The sequence below is a fragment of the Hypoxylon trugodes genome (genome assembly GCF_022578975.1).
Source record: "Hypoxylon trugodes strain CBS 135444 unplaced genomic scaffold F4822scaffold_8, whole genome shotgun sequence".
Taxonomy (NCBI): Eukaryota; Fungi; Ascomycota; class Sordariomycetes; order Xylariales; family Hypoxylaceae; genus Hypoxylon; species Hypoxylon trugodes.
Genome location: NW_026250023.1, coordinates 599,563 through 617,899, shown reverse-complemented (window position 1 = coordinate 617,899; position 18,337 = coordinate 599,563). Strand labels below are relative to the sequence as shown.

Below are 18,337 nucleotides of genomic sequence, written 5' to 3'. Positions count from 1 at the left end.
GCTAGGAATTTTAGATTCTCTAATTCTCTAAGAACGGGTGTAATATTTTGCTCTTGTTCCATTGATCGTCATATAGTATAGTTATAATGTATCATATTACATTCCGCCGGTTATCTCCTTACAGGAGGGACTCTAATTACTCAAGCACAAGTAAGCGAGATGGCTTCACCATGATATAATGTATTGCCCACAGTAGCAAGAAGAGGTTTTAGTAGATGCCGTGGCATGCTCATTGGAGTTTCTAGACGAACTACATTTCCTCTATGTGGACGTGTGAATGTAAGCAGGCCATGTACCCTTGAATCATTGTATAGTCGTATCGGTACGTTTCCTCTCCTAAACCACTATCATGCTTTTCCTTAGCATTTAAGCCAATAGTAAACTAACCACAAACTCAAGATCCTAACAGTTATAGAGAAAGACATCATGATGGTAAGATGAGTTCCGTATGATCATCAAAAAGCCTTGGCCTCGCTGATGCTGCTAATAACAAGATGATGATCGCGTAAGCATGCGGGGGTTAACTTTCCAATGGCCTCGCCTCTGATATTCTCGTTGTGTCCACTTATGATTTCTTGCCCCTGAATGGACGGCAGTGCAACGCTGGACCCAGTTTTACCTGGAACGACCCCCACACGTCTGGGGCGTAGATGATCGCTATGTACGTACTGTAGCTAGAGAAATGATCTACTCTAAATCAACAACTCTTCTAAATTTAGTATTTCTACTTCCGCGGCAGTCATACGTGTATGTAAAGGCTAGAATATTAACTATTTGGGTGTGGCTGTCACCATCTGCGTAGCTACCCTAGGCAGCCTAGGTTGGCAAGTAGGTATGAAACGTGTATTGTCACTGCAACCTCGAGCTTACATCTGGTCATCGAATAAATGAAACAGATAGCTTTCCAAACATAAAATCAAGATCTACAATGTCACAGGTAAGCCATATATGGCGTCTCGCCCCGAAAAGGCGCCGACAACGCAGCCGATTCGATGATGGACACTAGCATCCCATGCGGAGCCTACAAGGGTGATCTCTCCAGGAGGACCAAACTCTTACAGGGCTCTCTAGCCGATCAATACCCCAGAAGACTTCGAGAACATCGACCCGAATCCGAGATTTATACCATCTATATTCGCCGAAATTAATATATCCATCATATTATAGTTCCCATTCATAACGTTTCATAATGTTACTATGCTTGATGAATTTCTCACCGGTGATGGGGAGCATGATCTGGACCATATGTTAGTATAGTAGTTTCGATCAAAACCAATGCTGTGCCGCACGAAAACATTCGGATACCCTGAAAATCCTACGGTAGAGCCCGGAAATGGACGAATAGTGTTACATCTTCAGGAGCTGGAGATTATTATACCTTAGACCCTCTTGCTATAAGTGCAGACCGAGGAACGACGAGATGATTCAAGCATAAAATGATCGAACTACCTCACTACAACAGCAAGGGGTAGCTTTAAATTGTCATGTCTTGTTACGGCGCAGCATTCATCATGCAGCAACGGCAGCAACAACAGCGGCAGTGACCTGCACGAATGATATCTTCAAGGCGCGGTCAAGTTAAGAGGGTCGAAGCAGAAGAGGCTATGTATTATCTTGTTAGCACATTTAACTTATTCTGCCCTAGGCGTCCTGTTACCGCATCTTGATCCTTGGACGCTATCTGAATGCAAGAATATCAACCTTTGAGTTACCAATCCTACGATAATCTACCATCGAATGCTACCTGGATCAGGTAAGCTTAAATGGTATGCGTAGAATCGAAGTCCCGTTCATCCATCATAAAATATCGCCCTGTTAGTATATCACACCAACCATCTATACGTCTGCCCTCTCGCCAATTAAAATTTCAAATCCGCCTATCGGCTCTTTTTATCTCATGTCTCGCCACAGCCCACAGCTCCGATACGTAGGTGCTAGTGCAGAATGCTCATATTCCCTTAACCATTTGGTGTCACGTCCCGTATTAGCGAGCTGACGCACGCAACGGATGAAGAGGCTGTGTGCATAATGCAGTCATTTCCCCGTCAGGCAAGGTAGAGCAACGATGGACTTGTTAGGACTGTCTCCTAGTGCAACAACCACGCCCGCTGGCTGTATTTTAGAGGGGAGAACAGGAACGGGATTCGATTGAGAACGAGAACCGGCCCTAGGCAGCCGCAACGAAGCTAGCAGCTGTACCAAAGATACGACGATAGCGATACTCCTCTGAGTTGACACAAGCGCCAATATTAACACGTTTTCATATCTCAAGTGGTTGGGTGTAGCTAACAAAATCGTTACTATATTAGCCAACTCACCTATAGGTGCCATCAATGCACACGTACCCCCTTTTCTCTTCTCAAAACCTGTACCTAGACATATATGGCTGCGGCGTCAACGTTTGGTACCCGCGATAATGCAAGAGTTGCGGTCTTATTCATCTACACTTGTGAATCGACCCAATGAGTATTGGGGTCCTGGTAAGTCTTGATACCAGAAATACACACCGAATTCGAATTCATTCGTTGCAACATAGAAACAGTTGCTAAAAAGCCGCCTAAACTACGCAGAGCTTACGACGGACACACATTCTAATTAGTTAGGTCCAAAAATGACCAAAGGCGAATTTTATTTGTTTTCTAGATAGGAAGGTAGCATTCATATTCGTGTACGTCGTCTCAACATAGCAAAGTGCGTGGCCAACCAAAACAACCCATCATACGACGAGGGCATCACAGAGTACAAGCTCCTAGTCGCCGCTCCACCAATGCAGCCTCGGATTCCCAGCCAGACCCAGCAACACTTAAATCATGCCGAATTTCCCAAAACGTACCAATGCATATCCCATCGGCGATGCGAGCTCTCGAGGCTGGTGCCTCGGCCAGCCATAGTCCCATTCCAGCCTATACCATTTACCCTTCCGTGTACCATCCGCAAACGAAGCAATCTTGCAAAGCTAGATAATTTTTGATAGCACGTAGCAATCCATCAGGGTAAGAAATAACAGAAAGAAACAACGAAAAAAGCAAAGAAACGCCTAACTACAAGGCACTCGACGCCACGTATATGCATCCAGTCTCCTCGGCAATGGCCCATTGAGGGGAGGTATCTCGTGTAGAAGTCTTCATATCCGTCTATCGAACACTCATATCAAGTTTTGCCGCTGCGGAAACAAAGTGAGAGAAAGAGAAAACAGAGTGAAGAAACGGGTTTTGGGTGGTATCTCTGCACAATCATAAATAGAATCGTATAAAAGGGTAAGAATCAGAATCGGATAGAACGGAAAGAAGACATCGCAGGAGGCTTTTTCTTTTACATGCTTACCTCCCGTTCTTCTTGGATGGCGGTCATTTCACTACCGATGACACCACTCCCAAGAAGAGGTTGGCTCGGGGGAGGCATTGTAAAGGCCCTGGAACCTGTTGGCGTTGTATTGACGCTGCTGGGCGTAGGAACCGCACTAGATCCAGAAGATCTATTCACCGTTGTGCTGGTATCCGTCTCGGAAGGCTGCTCAGTGATCTCGACCGTGGGAAGTTCTCGTTGCAATGGGGATGAGTGCACAGGCGAGTTGGATTTCTTACTTGCCGCGTCGCCGTTGCCCCCACGAGAAGAATTTCGTGGAGAGACCCTGCCCGTCTGTTATGTGTGGTTAGTTTAAGATACTATCCATTGGAAATGAGGAAAACTACCAACCTGCTTTGCCCACCTAAGGCCGCAGCTGTTACATAGGTCCCTCTGGCCACTCGGACCTCTTCGCCACTCGGGCGTGTTGCGAGTGTGGCAATTGGCACAATCCCGTACAAAATTTCCAACCCCCTTTCTACGCTTGCGCTTCTTCTTGTTAGACAAAAGCCCATGCAACTCTTCAGCCAGCACACGATTCACTTTCTCCATTTGCCGTAATTCATACTGCCAACTAGTACATCTTGTTGTCTTGAGTTCGTCGAAAATGTTGTCGTCGGAGGCCAGTGCCCTATCTTGATTACCAGGGGCCATGCTTCCGCCCGCAGCTGCGGATAGAACACCAGTACGCTGCTCATCGGGCATATGACCGCCTTGCAGCACGGCGAAACCAGTCATCGTCTTCGGATCGTTAGACGAATGAGCTGCGGAACCTTGCCTGCCTGATAAGGTAGACACGGCCGGTCCGGTTGCTCGTGAAGAGGCCTTGACTAGCTTGGTCTGAGCAAGTAAAAATGTCGGCTTCTGACCCTCTGAAGCATCGCCTGGATACATTATAGTATGGGCTTGGAGAACCTGGCCTCGGCGGTTTTGTACCTCGTGTTTGCAAGTCACTATGCGCCCTCTCCTTGCTTTTTCAATGGAACGCCCAAACTCGGCTCGAGATTCTTTACGCATTAGCTCCTGAATGCTGGTTCCCACTAGGCTTTCTGGTTGCAGATCCAATAAGGATCGGACATTAGCCGAGACGAATAAAAACATGCCGGAGGTGGAGAGTTTTGTCCATAATTCACTGTCGCCGATGCCACCATTCGATTCCAGCTCACGTCGACTGAGTGCAAAGACTGGACGTTTTCGGCCGACGAGAATTATGCATTTTCGACCCTTCCCTTGCTCAACAAATAGAGAACCATGGCTTTCAAACCAAGTATAGCCATTTTGTTTTCTTCGTATGCGGAACACTATGTTCACTGAGCTTCCATTGGTGGCATCTTTGAGTTCTCGGGTAACAGGGACGATATCCGAAGGGTGAGATATCGACGAGATGGAACTTCCCACCAGCTCAGTAGCATCGTATTCAAGTATCCGCTTGCAAGATGGCGACAGGTATAGGAACAACCCTTTCAAAGATAATACGTGAACAACATCATCAACATTCTCCAATATCATCTTATCCCATGATTGTCGATGCCAATCGGACACAGATCCTTTCGGATTGAATTGTTGCAGCAGGGTAGACACGTCGTCCACTCCAAGTGTTTGCCCATTCTCTGGTTCCCATTGACTTGATGCCGGCGGGGTCCAAATGTACTGACCGATATCACTGTGTTTATAATTTACCTTCATAGTACCGGGGCCCTGGTGTGAGGCGATGGCGTCAGGACATTCAACAAGGTCGATCTGGAACCCAATGATGTATCTGATTTCGGAAGTATCCCACGGGATAGGTATCATGGTTAGTAGATTCAAGAATGGCTTTCCCCCCTTTCGGTAGTTGATCAAGCTTTGCTGGACTTCCTTGCCCTCTGCAATCTTTTGCTTGAGGTTGTAGACCGCTCCATTGTCAACGAACTCACGTTTCGTACCCGCTTCGACCTTACCATCTGGCGCTTGGAGGAAACGACAATTCTGACCAACGATCTCGTGTTGATTGTAACCAGTCAGATTCTGAAAATTGTCCGAAACGTATATGATAGGGCAATCATTCATCGTGACATCACAGACAACAAAGGCACAGGACATATCCACGGCGCCAAGGTTTACTTGCGGGCTCTTCCGCGTAGCCACGAGCCAAAGAGCCCTTAGCATATCAAAGCCACTTTTAGAATAAATGGTTTTCTCCTTAGTGGGCTGAGAGTTCATCCCGGGATTGGCCGAGGTAACTGGTTGAGAGGGAGCAGCACTCTCTGGGGTTGTTTCCGTCGTAGTTGCCATGGGGGATTCATACGAAGGCGTAGATGATACAAGGGTCTGGGGCGGCACCTGCGCAGAGGACTGCGGCGAGATACTAGGTTGAAACCCATTCATAGTAGTATCAATACCAAGGCTTGCCTGTTGGTGGTTGTGCTGGGTAGGTGGGGAGAATTGTGGAGAAGTACTCATGATGCTATCGTCTCCAGTATCAACGGGCATGCCGGTCGCAGAGTTGGCGGCCACAGCACCCAAGGCGTCGCCCTCGCTAGATATGTCCATGTTGAATTCAGTCGACAATCCTTCCATGGAATTTGAGGGGAATGTGTTAGGCATTGTGGTGGCTGACGTAAACATATTCATAGAAGGATCAGCGCCTATTTGACCCATGTTCATGTTAGAGAAGGCAATCATGTTGCCCACCATATCTGGCGAGAGCGTTGAGAAATCATCGGCGAGCATGGTTGGAGAAGAGAAACTGGCTGAGGTCCCTGGTAGGGTTATATTGGTATTGAGATTGGGAAAGCCGGTGTTCATAGCGTCAGCAGATGAGTTGGACATAACTCCAAAGGGATAATCCCTGAAAGAATTATCGCCGTTACCAAACTCCATCATCGACATCCTACGATCAGGCTCTGTTTGTGACATTTGGCCTGGAAATTGCTGAGGCAGGCTTCGCCGTCTATGCAACTCCTGAGAGTTGCTACGAATGATATCGTCGAGCGAGTCGGCACCTACTAAGGGGGGTTCCGGGTTTGCGCCCGTGACGGAACAGTACTGGGGCTGCTGGCTTTGTTGGTTCATCGCGGTAGCCTGGCGCCTTTGGCTACGTTGCTGTGCATGGCGGCGCTGCAGCTCCTCTTGAGAGAGCTGATTGCCGAAGAAGTTGTCCATCTCAACCACATCTATTATACGAAAAACCGGCGTGCTTCGGGTCGCGAGGTCTTTGCACTTTAGTCGTCTTAACAGTCGCACTGCCTAGATGTAGCAACGAGCTTCGAATCGGACGGAGAATGGTAAGTCACGAGGGAAGAGTCGAGTGATATAGTCAGTGATAAATAGCTATCATAAGCGAAGACGTTGGTAGGTAATAAGAGTGGCAACACTCGAGGTTGTACTAGGGTTCGACTCGAATAATGTGTGATACATAGATGGTAAATAGCTCGAAGGAGATGTTGGCTAAGACAACCAGGGAAGATAACGCTGGGACTCGTGCGCTGTAGACGGCTTCCAAGGAAAAACCGGACCTCATTCGGACAAGAAGCCCAAGGTAAAACCCATGGGGTCTATGAATGACGAGAGGTTAGATAGACGACTTTTAGTTCAACGGGCGACTGCATTTGGACCTGATGTCGGCCCTCGAAATGGTGTGGTGCAAGAATAGATACTAGTGATGACCGACAACGAGCGAACATCCGAGCGGACAGGCGTGCAAGGTGGTGGTGATTTCGCCTTTCCGTCTCAATAACGGAAATGGGTGGTCACCCCGCGCGAAGTTCAATTTCGAATAAAGGTTCGGCTGGCTACGGCGGCGATAAGGGCGATCGTTACGATGATGGTGATGGTGATGGTGAGGCCAACAAGTGATCTAGGTCACCCTGCTTTGTCCAAGTCTCGTCTCGAAGGTGATGGGGAGAGTTGAGGGTTGAGAGTAAATTTGACCGACCGGGGTAAAAGTTGAAGTAGGAGAGAGGTATGCGGTTGTATTCCGTACTAGACTACTAAACTACGATCAAATCAATTGATCGAGCTAGCGCGGGTCTTCCCTCTGTCTTGGGTCTCATGGCCCCCCGTATTGGACGGTAGATTTAGCTGGTAGTGGTTACCTGCATCTAGATAATAGCGGGGATACCGTTGCATGATACCCACATCTATCCATAGATCCCTTCCTAACAGGCGGATCAAGGTCAGGTGGAGTGAAACGGAATGTTACCCGGCTGCACAGATATTTACGGTAGGGTGTTCCGTTTACACAAAGTAATTTGCGGGGCTGCTGCTGGGTCTTGTTCCCCCTGGCCAGTTGATACGCAGATGCCCCGCCCCTCCTTCTGGAAAATGGCATTTGTAGGAAAATTCCATTCAGAAATGACAAGGGCAGTCAGCAGGTGGCCAATTTTTTTTTCCTTTCCTTTCGGCAACCTTTTTTATTAGTCGTCCAACATATGTGATTCATCCCTTCGAACTCTTTGTCGCATTTTAACTTGACGTTTAGGCGAGTTGTATTTGATTTTGATATATGTTATGAAGTACAGATTAATCTTGGTATTACAGTAATGATATGTACAGCATCTACATTAAGTCATATCGGGCGATAATCTAGAAGATATGGAAGTCCCTACCTAACTTCAAGTTTTTTAACTAATCAGAAATTAGTGGCCAAGTACTAGGATAAAGTTGCTACCAACTAGGTACCTAAGTAAGACATAATAAAATCAACAAGATCAGATTACCCATAATTTTGAATCAAGATCTACTACAATAAATAAACCCTCGGACATACGCGCTCTACTTGCCATCCCCTCCCAAAGGCAAAAGTGCTATATACATATGTCGTAAGTGATAGCCCAAATAGGTATGGTATAGAAAAGTATGGGGACAAATCCAGTCCGGAACGCTGGAAATCTATGGAGAAATGAGGCTGACCCCACTGCGTAGGCATTGGGTTGGATTGACTCTTCTAAAACTACGTTACCGCATTCGCATAGGTTCAAATGTTATCAATATCTTTTGTCGTCATCAACCATCAACCATCAAAATCAGCAACGCAAATAATCCTAATCCCCATTCAATATTATTTAAAAATTTCTATTCCTTCTGTACTCATCAGTTTCCTATTTCATTGGACTTTTTTTTTTTCCTTAAGCAGAATGGGAGTTCTCGGAGATTCTTCCACAGACATTAACCAACGCCACCGCATATATTCATCTACTCTATAATCTCGTAAGTCCTTTTTTTCAACTACAACTTATCGGGTTCTCCAAAATACACATCGCTACCAGTTAATCCAATATTTATCTCGCTAAAAACCTCACGTCTGCCTGCCAAATGTCGGATGCGATGAATGTTGAACGATGGGATTTTCTGCTAGTTTCGCTGCGCGTCCCGCATGCACACATCGTTATCACACAACTAACCGTCTTTCCACTTCAAATATCCTTTTTTTTTTATATCTGGAATCTCAAGCTAACACCTAGCAAGTCTAATTCGACAATACATACGCCTTCAAGTTTACTGTTTTACTTTCATTTTCTTATTGTACCACTTTCCAAGCATGTTGCTTCAGAGTACACATAGCAGAGATGTCAGAGTCATGCCGTCAACTCCGAAAGCGAAGCAATTTACAACGAGGCCAAACCCTAGTTGCTCTCGAGGCGCGGGGTTTTCATCTCCTTTTGGACTTGGAGATGGTCTATGTGACATATTCAGCCCACGCAGCTCATCTTCGACTCCCGCTAGTCTCCCTTCTTTAGTATCTGAACGGACTCTAGATACCTCCGTAACAACATCACCCATTCTAAGCGCCGAGCATCGAGATGCTACCCGTCACGGTAGCGCTCACGAGCACATTAGGAGACGCCGCTTTGACGACAGTGAGCAAGAAGAAGTTGCTACGATCAAACGACAACCTCTAACACACACGACGTCCTCTTTAGGGACTGGTGCCAGCCTACGAACCGGCAGCCGTTGTAAGTACCTCCTACTTGTACCTTAGCGAGCGGCATCCGCATCGCGTCTAACACGTACCTCGTTAGTGCCGACCACCGCCGATTCCTCGGCGAATCCCGTGACGCCTAGCGATATTCTCATATTAGTACGCGGTGGAAAGTTGTCATTATCAACTGCAATTGATATAAGTGAGAAATATCAGTACTGGGACTTGCTAGCAGCCCTTAAAGCCAGCGACAAAACCCAAGATCCAGAGTTTGTTCAGGCTAATATCAACCAACCACGACGTCACGAGATCCCCAAACCCAACGCCCAATCTACCGGGCGTACTGCAGAGTGCTCACCTACCGACGCCATTCGCGAACGTTTCTTGCAAAAAATCACATATCATGCTAATATGGACCTAGTCTTTCATTCGGGAATTGAGACTAACCTCCACATCTTTATCGATATGTCCAACATTTTCATCGGCTTCTGTGATTCCTATAGGATCTCGAAGGGCATCCCACAAAGTCAACGCATAACTTTCCCTCACTTCTCATTCAAGGCGTTGTCGACTATTATGGTGCGTGGAAGATATGTACTAAGGAAAGTTCTTGCGGGATCTACTGGCGGTGGTATTTCGAAAGACCCACGAGCACAATGGCCCTACTACTTTCTGGAGGCGGAAAGTTTGGGCTACGATATGAACATATTTACCCGAGTCCCAAAGCGGAGGCGCTCCCGGAACAAAATAAAGCGCCGTGAGAGAACACCGCCGGATGGCCACTCAGATGACTCTATCAACCTTAGTATGGAGGGGAGCCATGGATCTTGCGCATCCGGCCTACGTAATAGCGAGCAGGGAGTAGATGAGAATATTCACCTGAATATGATGACGAGCATGTATGACTACATGGAGACGCCTGGGACAATTGTGCTAGCCACGGGTGACGCAGCCGAAGCCGAATTCTCGGATGGCTTCCTCGAGTACGTGATCCGGGCGCTCAACAAAGGATGGAAGGTTGAACTAATCGCCTGGAAATGTTCCCTCTCCTCATCATGGACGAATGCTAGCTTCCTTCACCACTACGGCCATCAGTTCAGAGTCATTCTTTTGGACGATTTCCTTGGGGAAATACAAAATGGGGATGATATTTTCCAGGGTTAGCTCTGTTCTAAGAATCATTTTCACCAAATCAGCAAACCGTCGCGCTACAACTCTCTCATTTCCCGGATCTTGCGCGTTTGATCTGCCTATTTCGACTATCACGATCAGCATACTTATTTTCACTGCATCTCCCAATTTGAAGTTTTTCGTACTTTTCGATTTATGGAGTCCCGTGGGCTTTGCCTTAGAAGATGTACTAGAATTATCTCGACATACAATACACGAGCCTGCCAATTCTCAAGTTGATTGCGTTTCAACAGATATATGGATACTTCATGGTTAGGATGATATTACGACCGGATTAAATGACGACCAGGTAACGATTGCATCAAGGCGGGTGGTCCGGGATACATATTGGTCACGGAAAGATAGGATGGTCTTTACAGGATTGACTGGCGTTATGGCCACTATGTAATATACATATCTTTTGTTGGTGAATTTCGGAAATGGGCGGAGGGCGAGTTGGGATGATTTCACGGAAATGAGATACCCCTTGATGTACACTGCGGGAAGTCGTACACTATAGACGCATAGGTGCTTAGGAGCTAAGCTGCTGATAGATTCTTGAAATGACCATACTTCTACCTCATACACATGCAAAAGTTTTGGCCCGTGAATACCGGTTAATAAGTCTATCTCTACCTACCTAAGTAGGTATTGATAATCCAGCTTGGAGGCCTCCATCCCATACTGCAGTAGGGTTTGTTAGACGACAAGATTGTTGATACCTGAATAATTAATAATCTATATGGATGGCTTTTCCGTTTCTATTTCATATGCATGTAGGAAATAAACACTGCAAGTACATAATAAATTCAATATTATAGCAAACATTCATCATGAAATGGTACTCACTGATGAATGATGAAAAAAAGAAAGGGGGAGGGGAGCACCCATGAAGATAGTGGGGTGACAAGACTAGAGGTACATATGTACCTACCTAACAGGGTAAAATTAGAACGGTTCGCATTTAGGGATTTGCTAGTGCTTCAAGTATATTAGCGCATTCGCTACAGTATATAAGCATCTAGTGTACCTTCCCACCTTATAATGTCTGTATTCTACATGAGATTGATTACCTAAGTAGATCGGCGAAGGGAAAGAAATAATCCTTGTAAAGTACCAAAGTAGGCATGCTGGTTGGATGATTCTTCTCTTCCGACTTTACATGTTAAGTTAGATACATAATAAAACCCCTTCGCCTTTGGTCCAGTAGTAGTAGTTCGGAGGGCGCTCATCGCGAAGAGAAAAAAAAAAAAAATAATAATCATAATACAAAATCATGATTTCCTGATTATTACTATTATTATTTTTTTGGTTGCTTCCTCACTTCCTAAATGTATTTTCCCTTTTATGTGTCATGATACCCTTATCCTCATTTTTGTTAATTACTCCTTAAAAATTATCGCTACTTATATACCTAGGTAGGTAACCCGTCTGACGGCGCATTCGTTACGTTTAATATACTTGGCTTTTTTCAAAAATGGCAGCCCTCCACCAACCGCCAAGACACATTGTAATTGGCATCGCTGCCTTTTTCCTCGTCCTCTGCTTCGTCCTCTTCACCCCACGATCTACGCACATCGATCTCCACTCTACCGGTCGCAGCGCTTCCCAATCTCCTCTAGTTAAGACTTCCCTGAGGAAGGCCGATCGATTCTATGGCAAAGACTATAAAGGCCACGCATCCCCCGCTGACATCAATCGTGTCGGCAACGAGACCCTAGGTTTCGAGAAAGTATTCGTCGTCGGCCTCCCAGAGCGAAGCGACAAGCGCGATGCCATCGCACTTACAAGTGCCTTGACGGGATTCAATGTAGAATGGATTGATGGCGTTAGAGGGGAAGCAGTACCAGACAAGGCTGTACCTTTTGGCGCTGACAGAAAAAAGCTATGGGAAACAAACCTGGGAAGCTGGAGAGGACATATGAATGCAGTTCGCAGGTATGTGGAATAAGGGTCTCACAATCCCTACGTTTTCTTAAACCTATTAAACTACGAAGGCGAACCTTGGGCACGCGCAAGCGTCTTGACTAACTAGTTACGTATAGGATCATCGAAGAAGATCTTGGCTCGGCTCTCATCATGGAAGATGACATGGATTGGGATGTACGATTGAAACCTCAATTAGAAAGAGTTGCGCAAGGTGCCCGAGCTCTCCTTTCCTCGGCCTCGAAGCCCGACTCACCGTACGGCAACGACTGGGACCTCATGTGGCTTGGGCACTGCGGCGAAGTGTTTCCTGAGACACTTGATGAAAACAAAGAAAAGCCTACTAACGATCCCGGCATCCGATACATGTCTCGCAAGTTCGTTATTGAAAAAGATGCCACAGTACCCCCCAAAAATAGAGTCACCGGACTTGTCGATTTCAAAAATAGCCCCGAATTTACACGCTGGGTCCATATCACTGGCGCTCCTATCTGTACCTTTGCATATGCTCTTTCTCAGAGAGGGGCTCGTAAAGTCCTATTCGACCTGTCAGTAGATCACCTTACAGGCCCTTTCGACAATGCTCTTGCTGGGCTCTGCAGACGAGCTGTCTCAACATGGGGTGTGGAAGATCTTTCCGTAGCCGGTGACCGTGGACTCGATGCCAAATGTATTAGCGTAACACCCCCAATCTTCTTCCACCACAAAGCCAAAGGTCTTGTTAATGGAGATAGCGATATCCAAACTGTTTCCGACGGGCAAGTTCGCGAGAAAGGCAGCACGGAGAATATTGTGTGGAGCGCAAGGAATAACATTAAGAACATGATTACGGGAAGTAGAATGGAGAGTCAGTTTAAATAAGGGGACCACTTAAACTGAATGAGTGGACCAATGCAAGACACGAATCCCAACACTAACGGAACAGACGAATCATGACATTACATTCTACTAGACGGGGGATTATACGCGTTCTAGAAAGCTAAGAGCGCGATGCCCGAAGTTGATCAGATTCGGTGCTCGAGGAAGGAGTGGGCGCGAAGTCGAGTGAGAATCGGATTCGCGGATGATGTCAAGTACACCACCAAATTTACCATGCTCGACTATCTTGCTACTGTTTTATATGCAACGTGGCCACAAGAGGTGAGGGCATCCCGGTCCGCAAGATGAGGAGGACTATCTGCTGGAGCGACGACAAACCAAACGACTAGCCAGGTACTTTTGTCCAAAAGCCGTGAGATTGATCACTTTTCCTACCAATATACAAGCACCTACATGTTTATAATTCATCCAGGGAGAGTAAAGGTATTATACGTCTTAATTTTTTTTTTCTTTTTGGTATATAATGTTCGTTGGGCCTATACAACTACATATGATCTGGATTCGAAAGTTAGGGACTGTTTCTTGGGTCTATATTTAGCAAATTTATTGTGTATAGATGCACACATTTGACAAGCCCTCATACAGTCTTAACGCTCGATATCTTACCTAGTTAGTATTGGCGGAGGAGTCGCCTAAAAAAGAAACATGAGAAAAACTAATAGCTTTTGTTCGTGGCCTTTTATCTACCCCGAGCTATCTAACACCCAGGTACCTTTTCCCTTAAGAACTATCCGTATAAAGCAGGCAAAACCCCGACCACAGAACCCTTTTAGATTAAGGAGCACCACCGCGACCTCCTGTCCCTCCTATGGCTTGCGCTTGGACTATATCCGCTCTGATACCAGGCAACTGTCTTCCCTTCTCTGTCGGCTGGCCAATAAACTTGATCTCAGCCAGATACCTCAAATACCTCCCAACATCCCCTCTATTAATCCCGTAACCGGAACTCTCGTCTATTCCTGTCCATCTCTCCGCGTCGGCTTTCAAAACCGAGACCGCATTGCGGTCATCCAACTCGGGAGCGCGGGTGGTCGCCGGAAGATCATTCATACAGAAATGCGCCAATGGCATAAGTGCATGCTGTTCTTGATCCTTCTCAAGCGCACCAGCAGACACGAACTTCTCCAATTCCTGTTTCCAGGAGTCGTAACTGACTTCTGGCGTCTTATAGCCATAGTATTCTAGTATCGAAAGGTACTCATTCATCCGAAGACGTGGATGGGCGGTTACGTGAATTACGTGAACACCCCCTTCGAGTGGGTTCAAAGCGGCGGCAACAACCACTCGAGCAACGTGGTTTACGGGGACGGCGTTGACGGTATTGATGATACGAGGACGTGCTACCAGCTGTATGCACCCCTTTAACATCCGGATCAGAAAGTCGTCAACGTTGCAGACACCAGTCTGAGAGTCACCAAGTACATATCCAGGCCGGACAACGGAACCCTGAAGGCCTCGTCTTCCAGCCTCTCGTACAAGTTGTTCTGATGCCCACTTGGTCTGTCCATATCCTGTGCCCAGTCCAATGCGGCTTCCGTTCATATCATCACTCTCCATTACTGCACCCTGTCCGGTTCTGGTCTGCTCTTCCGACAATCTTATGTAGTAATCGGTATCGAGGACGCTAGTCGAGCTTACGAAACAAAAGGTCTTAGCCTTACCCTCATTGCAGAGTTTCATCGCATCGATAGTAGACAGCACGTTAGAAGCCATCATATCCTGGTACTTTCGAATCCAATGAACCGTGGCTCCATTGTGTATCACCACATCGACTCCCTGTGCTAATTCCTGCCAGGTTAGATCGTCGAGACCAAGCCGGGGTTTCGATAAGTCGCCGACTACCGCGCTCAATCTCCCCACCCAGTTTTCGCTCCACAGGCCGTAGCCTTGGAGAGAACGACGAAGTCGCTGAAGTGCCGCTGCTGAATCCTTAACCCCCCGTACATGTGCAACTAACTTGACATCGCGGGATGTTCGGTCAAGGATATCCTTGACGAGGTATGATCCTAGAAAACCAGTTGCTCCCGTGAGGAAAATTGTCAGATGCGTAGATTTTTCGATATCCTCGAGGTTGGCAGACTGATATGTTCCGGCAAGTTGATTCGTCAAATCGTCAAATGACTGTGCATATACTGGATCGCCTTTTTGAGCATCGTCAAGTTTTGTTTCGACCCCACTAGCATTGTTGATTCTCTTCTCGACGTGAGAACTGAAGCCAGCTAGGTCCGGATGCTCGTAGAAAGTATTGATAGAGACGTCCGTACCCAGAGCCTTTCGAATCTCCAGAAGGAATTGCTGGGCCAAAAGACTATGTCCACCTAGGTCAAAGAAGTTATTCTCTCGTCTAACCGTCTTCGGGTTCAAACCTCGAATGAGGTCCGCCCATCTCCGAGCCACCATTTGCTCTGTCATCGTCATCGATTGCCATGATTTTAGATCTTCCTCCGAGGCATCCTCGACGCGCTCGGCGACGTCTGGGAACGGAAGGTTGGGCTTGTCAACCTTGCCATTGGGGTTTAAGGGGAGCTTTTCGAGAACGATATAAATGCTCGGCACAGAATAAGCCGGTAGTCGAGACTTCAAATGATCTCGTACCTCGGTTTGCATGCTCCGGTACTTCCTCAAAAAGACACGTGTAGGTCCCATCTCAACACCATCATCCTCCACCTCCTCTAATTCTCGGGTCGAAAGCCAACGACGCCATTCAGCTGCTTCGGGAACAAGATAGCTTACCAATATCGGCTCCTCGTTACGGTCCCTTCGCACAAGAGTCTTGCAATCCCGGATCAACGGGTTCTGGCTGAGATTACTGTCGATATCGTTGAGCTCGATGCGGAAGCCACGAATTTTGACTTGATCATCAGCACGGCCAGTACATTCGACGTCTCCGGATTCAAGGTAACGCCCTAGATCACCCGTACGATAGAGACGATCCCTTGGTCCCTTGTAATATCGCTGCCAAGACTCATCCTTGCTCGTCTTCTTATCTATCTCGACCCATTTCTCATTTTCAACAAACCAGTTCATCAAAAACTTCTGCTCGTTCAAAGCAGCGTCTCCTAGGTAACCCCTGCAAACAATAAAATCAGCAAATAATAAATAATGAGATAATATCCGACTCACTCAGCAAGGCCGGCGGCCCTAACAAAGATCTCTCCGACTTCTCCAACCTGGCAGAGCCGGGTTCGGTTTTCTCTGTCGACAACTAGGAGTTGAACATTCTGCATTCCTTGGCCAGCTGGAACAGTGTCCTTTAGTTTCCCTAGAAAGTCGGGGTCTCTAGCTCGGCTTGGAACTTCGAAGTAGCTTACGGACCTCTGAGTCTCCGTAGTACCGTACATGTTAATGATGTTAGCATTAACAGCAAGTTTTCTGAGGGATCGACATTGTCTTGTTGTTAGGACGTCACCGACGAAGAAAACGTGTTCAAGACTAGGAAATTCGGCAGTGGCACCACCCACCAAAATTTGACCCATGGCTGGCGTGAGATGTGTAACGGTGGGCTTCATTTCACGCATCCATTCGGCAAGTTTCTCGTGCTGGATATCTTCCTTGGCTGGGACCAGAAGTTGGGCACCGAGGAAGAGTGGTGTGAAGATATCCCTCTGTACCGGATCGTGGGCGAGGCCGGAGAGTAGGGTGAATTTGCTCTCAGATGATAGGTGGAAACGCTCAGCCATCCAAGGGAAATATTTGGTTAAGCTAAAATGGCGACCGAGTACTCCTTTTGGCCGTCCTTCACTGCCTGAGGTAAAGGACAGGGTCGGGTTTGAATCGGGCCCAACTACCACATCGGGGGGTGATGATGCACGACTTCTGATGTCATAGAAGATGTCTTGGCCTTCGACGTGTCCTCCAAACAGGGTGCCATCGTCGAGAACACGCAAGTCGGGGACTTGGGCCTTCAGGTGAAGCTCTTGGTCAATATAGTCTTGCACTAAGCCAGCCAGAGGGCCGTTTTCATCTGTGGCACGACCAATTTTAACTAGAGCACGCGGCTGAGATACCTCAAGGTAAATCTTCTGCCTAGCCGGGGGGTATGCCGGGTCCAAGACGGTCATGGTGGCACCAGATGCCTTGATGTAAAGAGGTATATGTTAGCTAGGAAATCCCACCAATGGGGTCGGATAGTTTAGTTTATGACATACCAAAGTACCCATTAAAGCAACGACTAGATCCACGGATCGATGGGCCCAGATCATGACTACGTCTCCGTTGGTGATGCCAGCATTGTGAAGGTACCAGGCAAGAGTGTTGGCTGCTTCATAGATTTGGCGATATGTAAAGCGTCTCTCGGGTGTAGTTGAGGATCTTGTCTCGAGAACGCATGTTCTATCAGGGTGATTCTCAGCCGAAGCCTGGAAGCGTTCGTGGATGGAACCGACGTAACCAGACCAGTCAAGGTCGGTAGTCGGGTCGGGTAAGGAGCCCATTGGGTTGGAATTAATACGCGGAATTTCACATATATGGATATGATTCCACCGTCGTCTCTAGTTGTCTTTTTGCTGGTATGATCTTCAATAGCGTGGGAAAAGAGGCAGCTTAACTCATATATAAGTGAAATAAATGAACGCGGGATGAGTCGTAAAAAAATTAATCGGTGGGGTTAATTGAAAGTAGGTACCAGTCATCAGGCTCTACCTACGCCTACCTAAAATTATTGTACCTCTTCCGAGAGCGGAGTACCCAATACCGCATTGCTTAAATAGTTGTATTAACCTCCAATTTAGGTACAATTCTTCGGCTTAGGTACTTTCTATATGATTAAATATTTTTCTAGAGGAAGGGAACAACCCACCCTACATATTGTTATTTAATATGTTATGTAGCTTTGCGCATAAAGGATTGATATCGATATCGATATCGATAAGCAAAAGATTCTCTGACGTCATATTTCATAATAGGTAGAAAATGCTTACTTGGGTAAATACCCCCTTGCCCCCTCTCCATTGCTTTTATTATTCCAACATCTTGCTCTAAATGGAATTGTAACCCATTTCTGAATTCGCGGTTCAGAGCTGAAAATTGGTGAGAGTAGTTTGATAATAATTTTGTTGTCGCTATTGAGAACTGCTGATTCGACCCCGATTATCGCCTAGCATAGGATTTCGGGGC

General features: G+C 46.8%; 4 protein-coding genes across 4 annotated transcripts; 2 read left to right on the top strand and 2 right to left on the bottom strand.

The window, feature by feature from the left end:
* Nucleotides 1-3,141: 3,141 nt before the first annotated feature.
* On the bottom strand, nucleotides 3,142-6,815 carry F4822DRAFT_340771 (uncharacterized protein). The gene is made up of 2 exons (XM_051455799.1): nucleotides 3,697-6,815; nucleotides 3,142-3,639 (listed from the first exon to the last, which is right to left on the bottom strand). The coding sequence occupies exons 1-2, from the start codon at nucleotides 6,487-6,489 to the stop codon at nucleotides 3,313-3,315; spliced, it is 3,120 nt and encodes a 1,039-aa protein (XP_051311077.1). The 5' UTR covers nucleotides 6,490-6,815; the 3' UTR covers nucleotides 3,142-3,312.
* A 1,971-nt stretch (nucleotides 6,816-8,786) lies between these two features.
* Nucleotides 8,787-10,797, top strand: F4822DRAFT_340753 (uncharacterized protein). Its single transcript, XM_051455798.1, has 2 exons — nucleotides 8,787-9,281; nucleotides 9,348-10,797. The coding sequence occupies exons 1-2, from the start codon at nucleotides 8,867-8,869 to the stop codon at nucleotides 10,409-10,411; spliced, it is 1,479 nt and encodes a 492-aa protein (XP_051311076.1). The 5' UTR covers nucleotides 8,787-8,866; the 3' UTR covers nucleotides 10,412-10,797.
* Nucleotides 10,798-11,788: 991 nt separating this feature from the next.
* F4822DRAFT_340643 (glycosyltransferase family 25 protein) lies at nucleotides 11,789-13,410 on the top strand. The gene is made up of 2 exons (XM_051455795.1): nucleotides 11,789-12,355; nucleotides 12,463-13,410. The coding sequence occupies exons 1-2, from the start codon at nucleotides 11,895-11,897 to the stop codon at nucleotides 13,202-13,204; spliced, it is 1,203 nt and encodes a 400-aa protein (XP_051311075.1). The 5' UTR covers nucleotides 11,789-11,894; the 3' UTR covers nucleotides 13,205-13,410.
* Nucleotides 13,411-13,600: 190 nt separating this feature from the next.
* Nucleotides 13,601-18,136, bottom strand: F4822DRAFT_340714 (large subunit of L-aminoadipate-semialdehyde dehydrogenase). The gene is made up of 3 exons (XM_051455797.1): nucleotides 17,371-18,136; nucleotides 16,346-17,298; nucleotides 13,601-16,292 (listed from the first exon to the last, which is right to left on the bottom strand). The coding sequence occupies exons 1-3, from the start codon at nucleotides 17,653-17,655 to the stop codon at nucleotides 13,997-13,999; spliced, it is 3,534 nt and encodes a 1,177-aa protein (XP_051311074.1). The 5' UTR covers nucleotides 17,656-18,136; the 3' UTR covers nucleotides 13,601-13,996.
* Between the last annotated feature and the right edge of the window lie 201 nt (nucleotides 18,137-18,337).

Excerpts from the sequence above, each read along its gene's own strand:
- F4822DRAFT_340771 (XM_051455799.1), bottom strand. The coding sequence starts at position 6,489 with ATGGACAACTTCTTCGGCAATCAGCTCTCTCAAGAGGAGCTGCAGCGC. Across the intron at positions 3,640-3,696 it reads GCCTTAGGTGGGCAAAGCAG|ACGGGCAGGGTCTCTCCACG; the intron begins GTTGGTAGTTTT and ends CACACATAACAG.
- F4822DRAFT_340753 (XM_051455798.1), top strand. The coding sequence starts at position 8,867 with ATGTTGCTTCAGAGTACACATAGCAGAGATGTCAGAGTCATGCCGTCA. Across the intron at positions 9,282-9,347 it reads CCTACGAACCGGCAGCCGTT|TGCCGACCACCGCCGATTCC; the intron begins GTAAGTACCTCC and ends GTACCTCGTTAG.
- F4822DRAFT_340643 (XM_051455795.1), top strand. The coding sequence starts at position 11,895 with ATGGCAGCCCTCCACCAACCGCCAAGACACATTGTAATTGGCATCGCT. Across the intron at positions 12,356-12,462 it reads CATATGAATGCAGTTCGCAG|GATCATCGAAGAAGATCTTG; the intron begins GTATGTGGAATA and ends AGTTACGTATAG.
- F4822DRAFT_340714 (XM_051455797.1), bottom strand. The coding sequence starts at position 17,655 with ATGGGCTCCTTACCCGACCCGACTACCGACCTTGACTGGTCTGGTTAC. Across the intron at positions 17,299-17,370 it reads TTGCTTTAATGGGTACTTTG|GCATCTGGTGCCACCATGAC; the intron begins GTATGTCATAAA and ends CTTTACATCAAG. Across the intron at positions 16,293-16,345 it reads AGGGCCGCCGGCCTTGCTGA|GGGTTACCTAGGAGACGCTG; the intron begins GTGAGTCGGATA and ends TATTGTTTGCAG.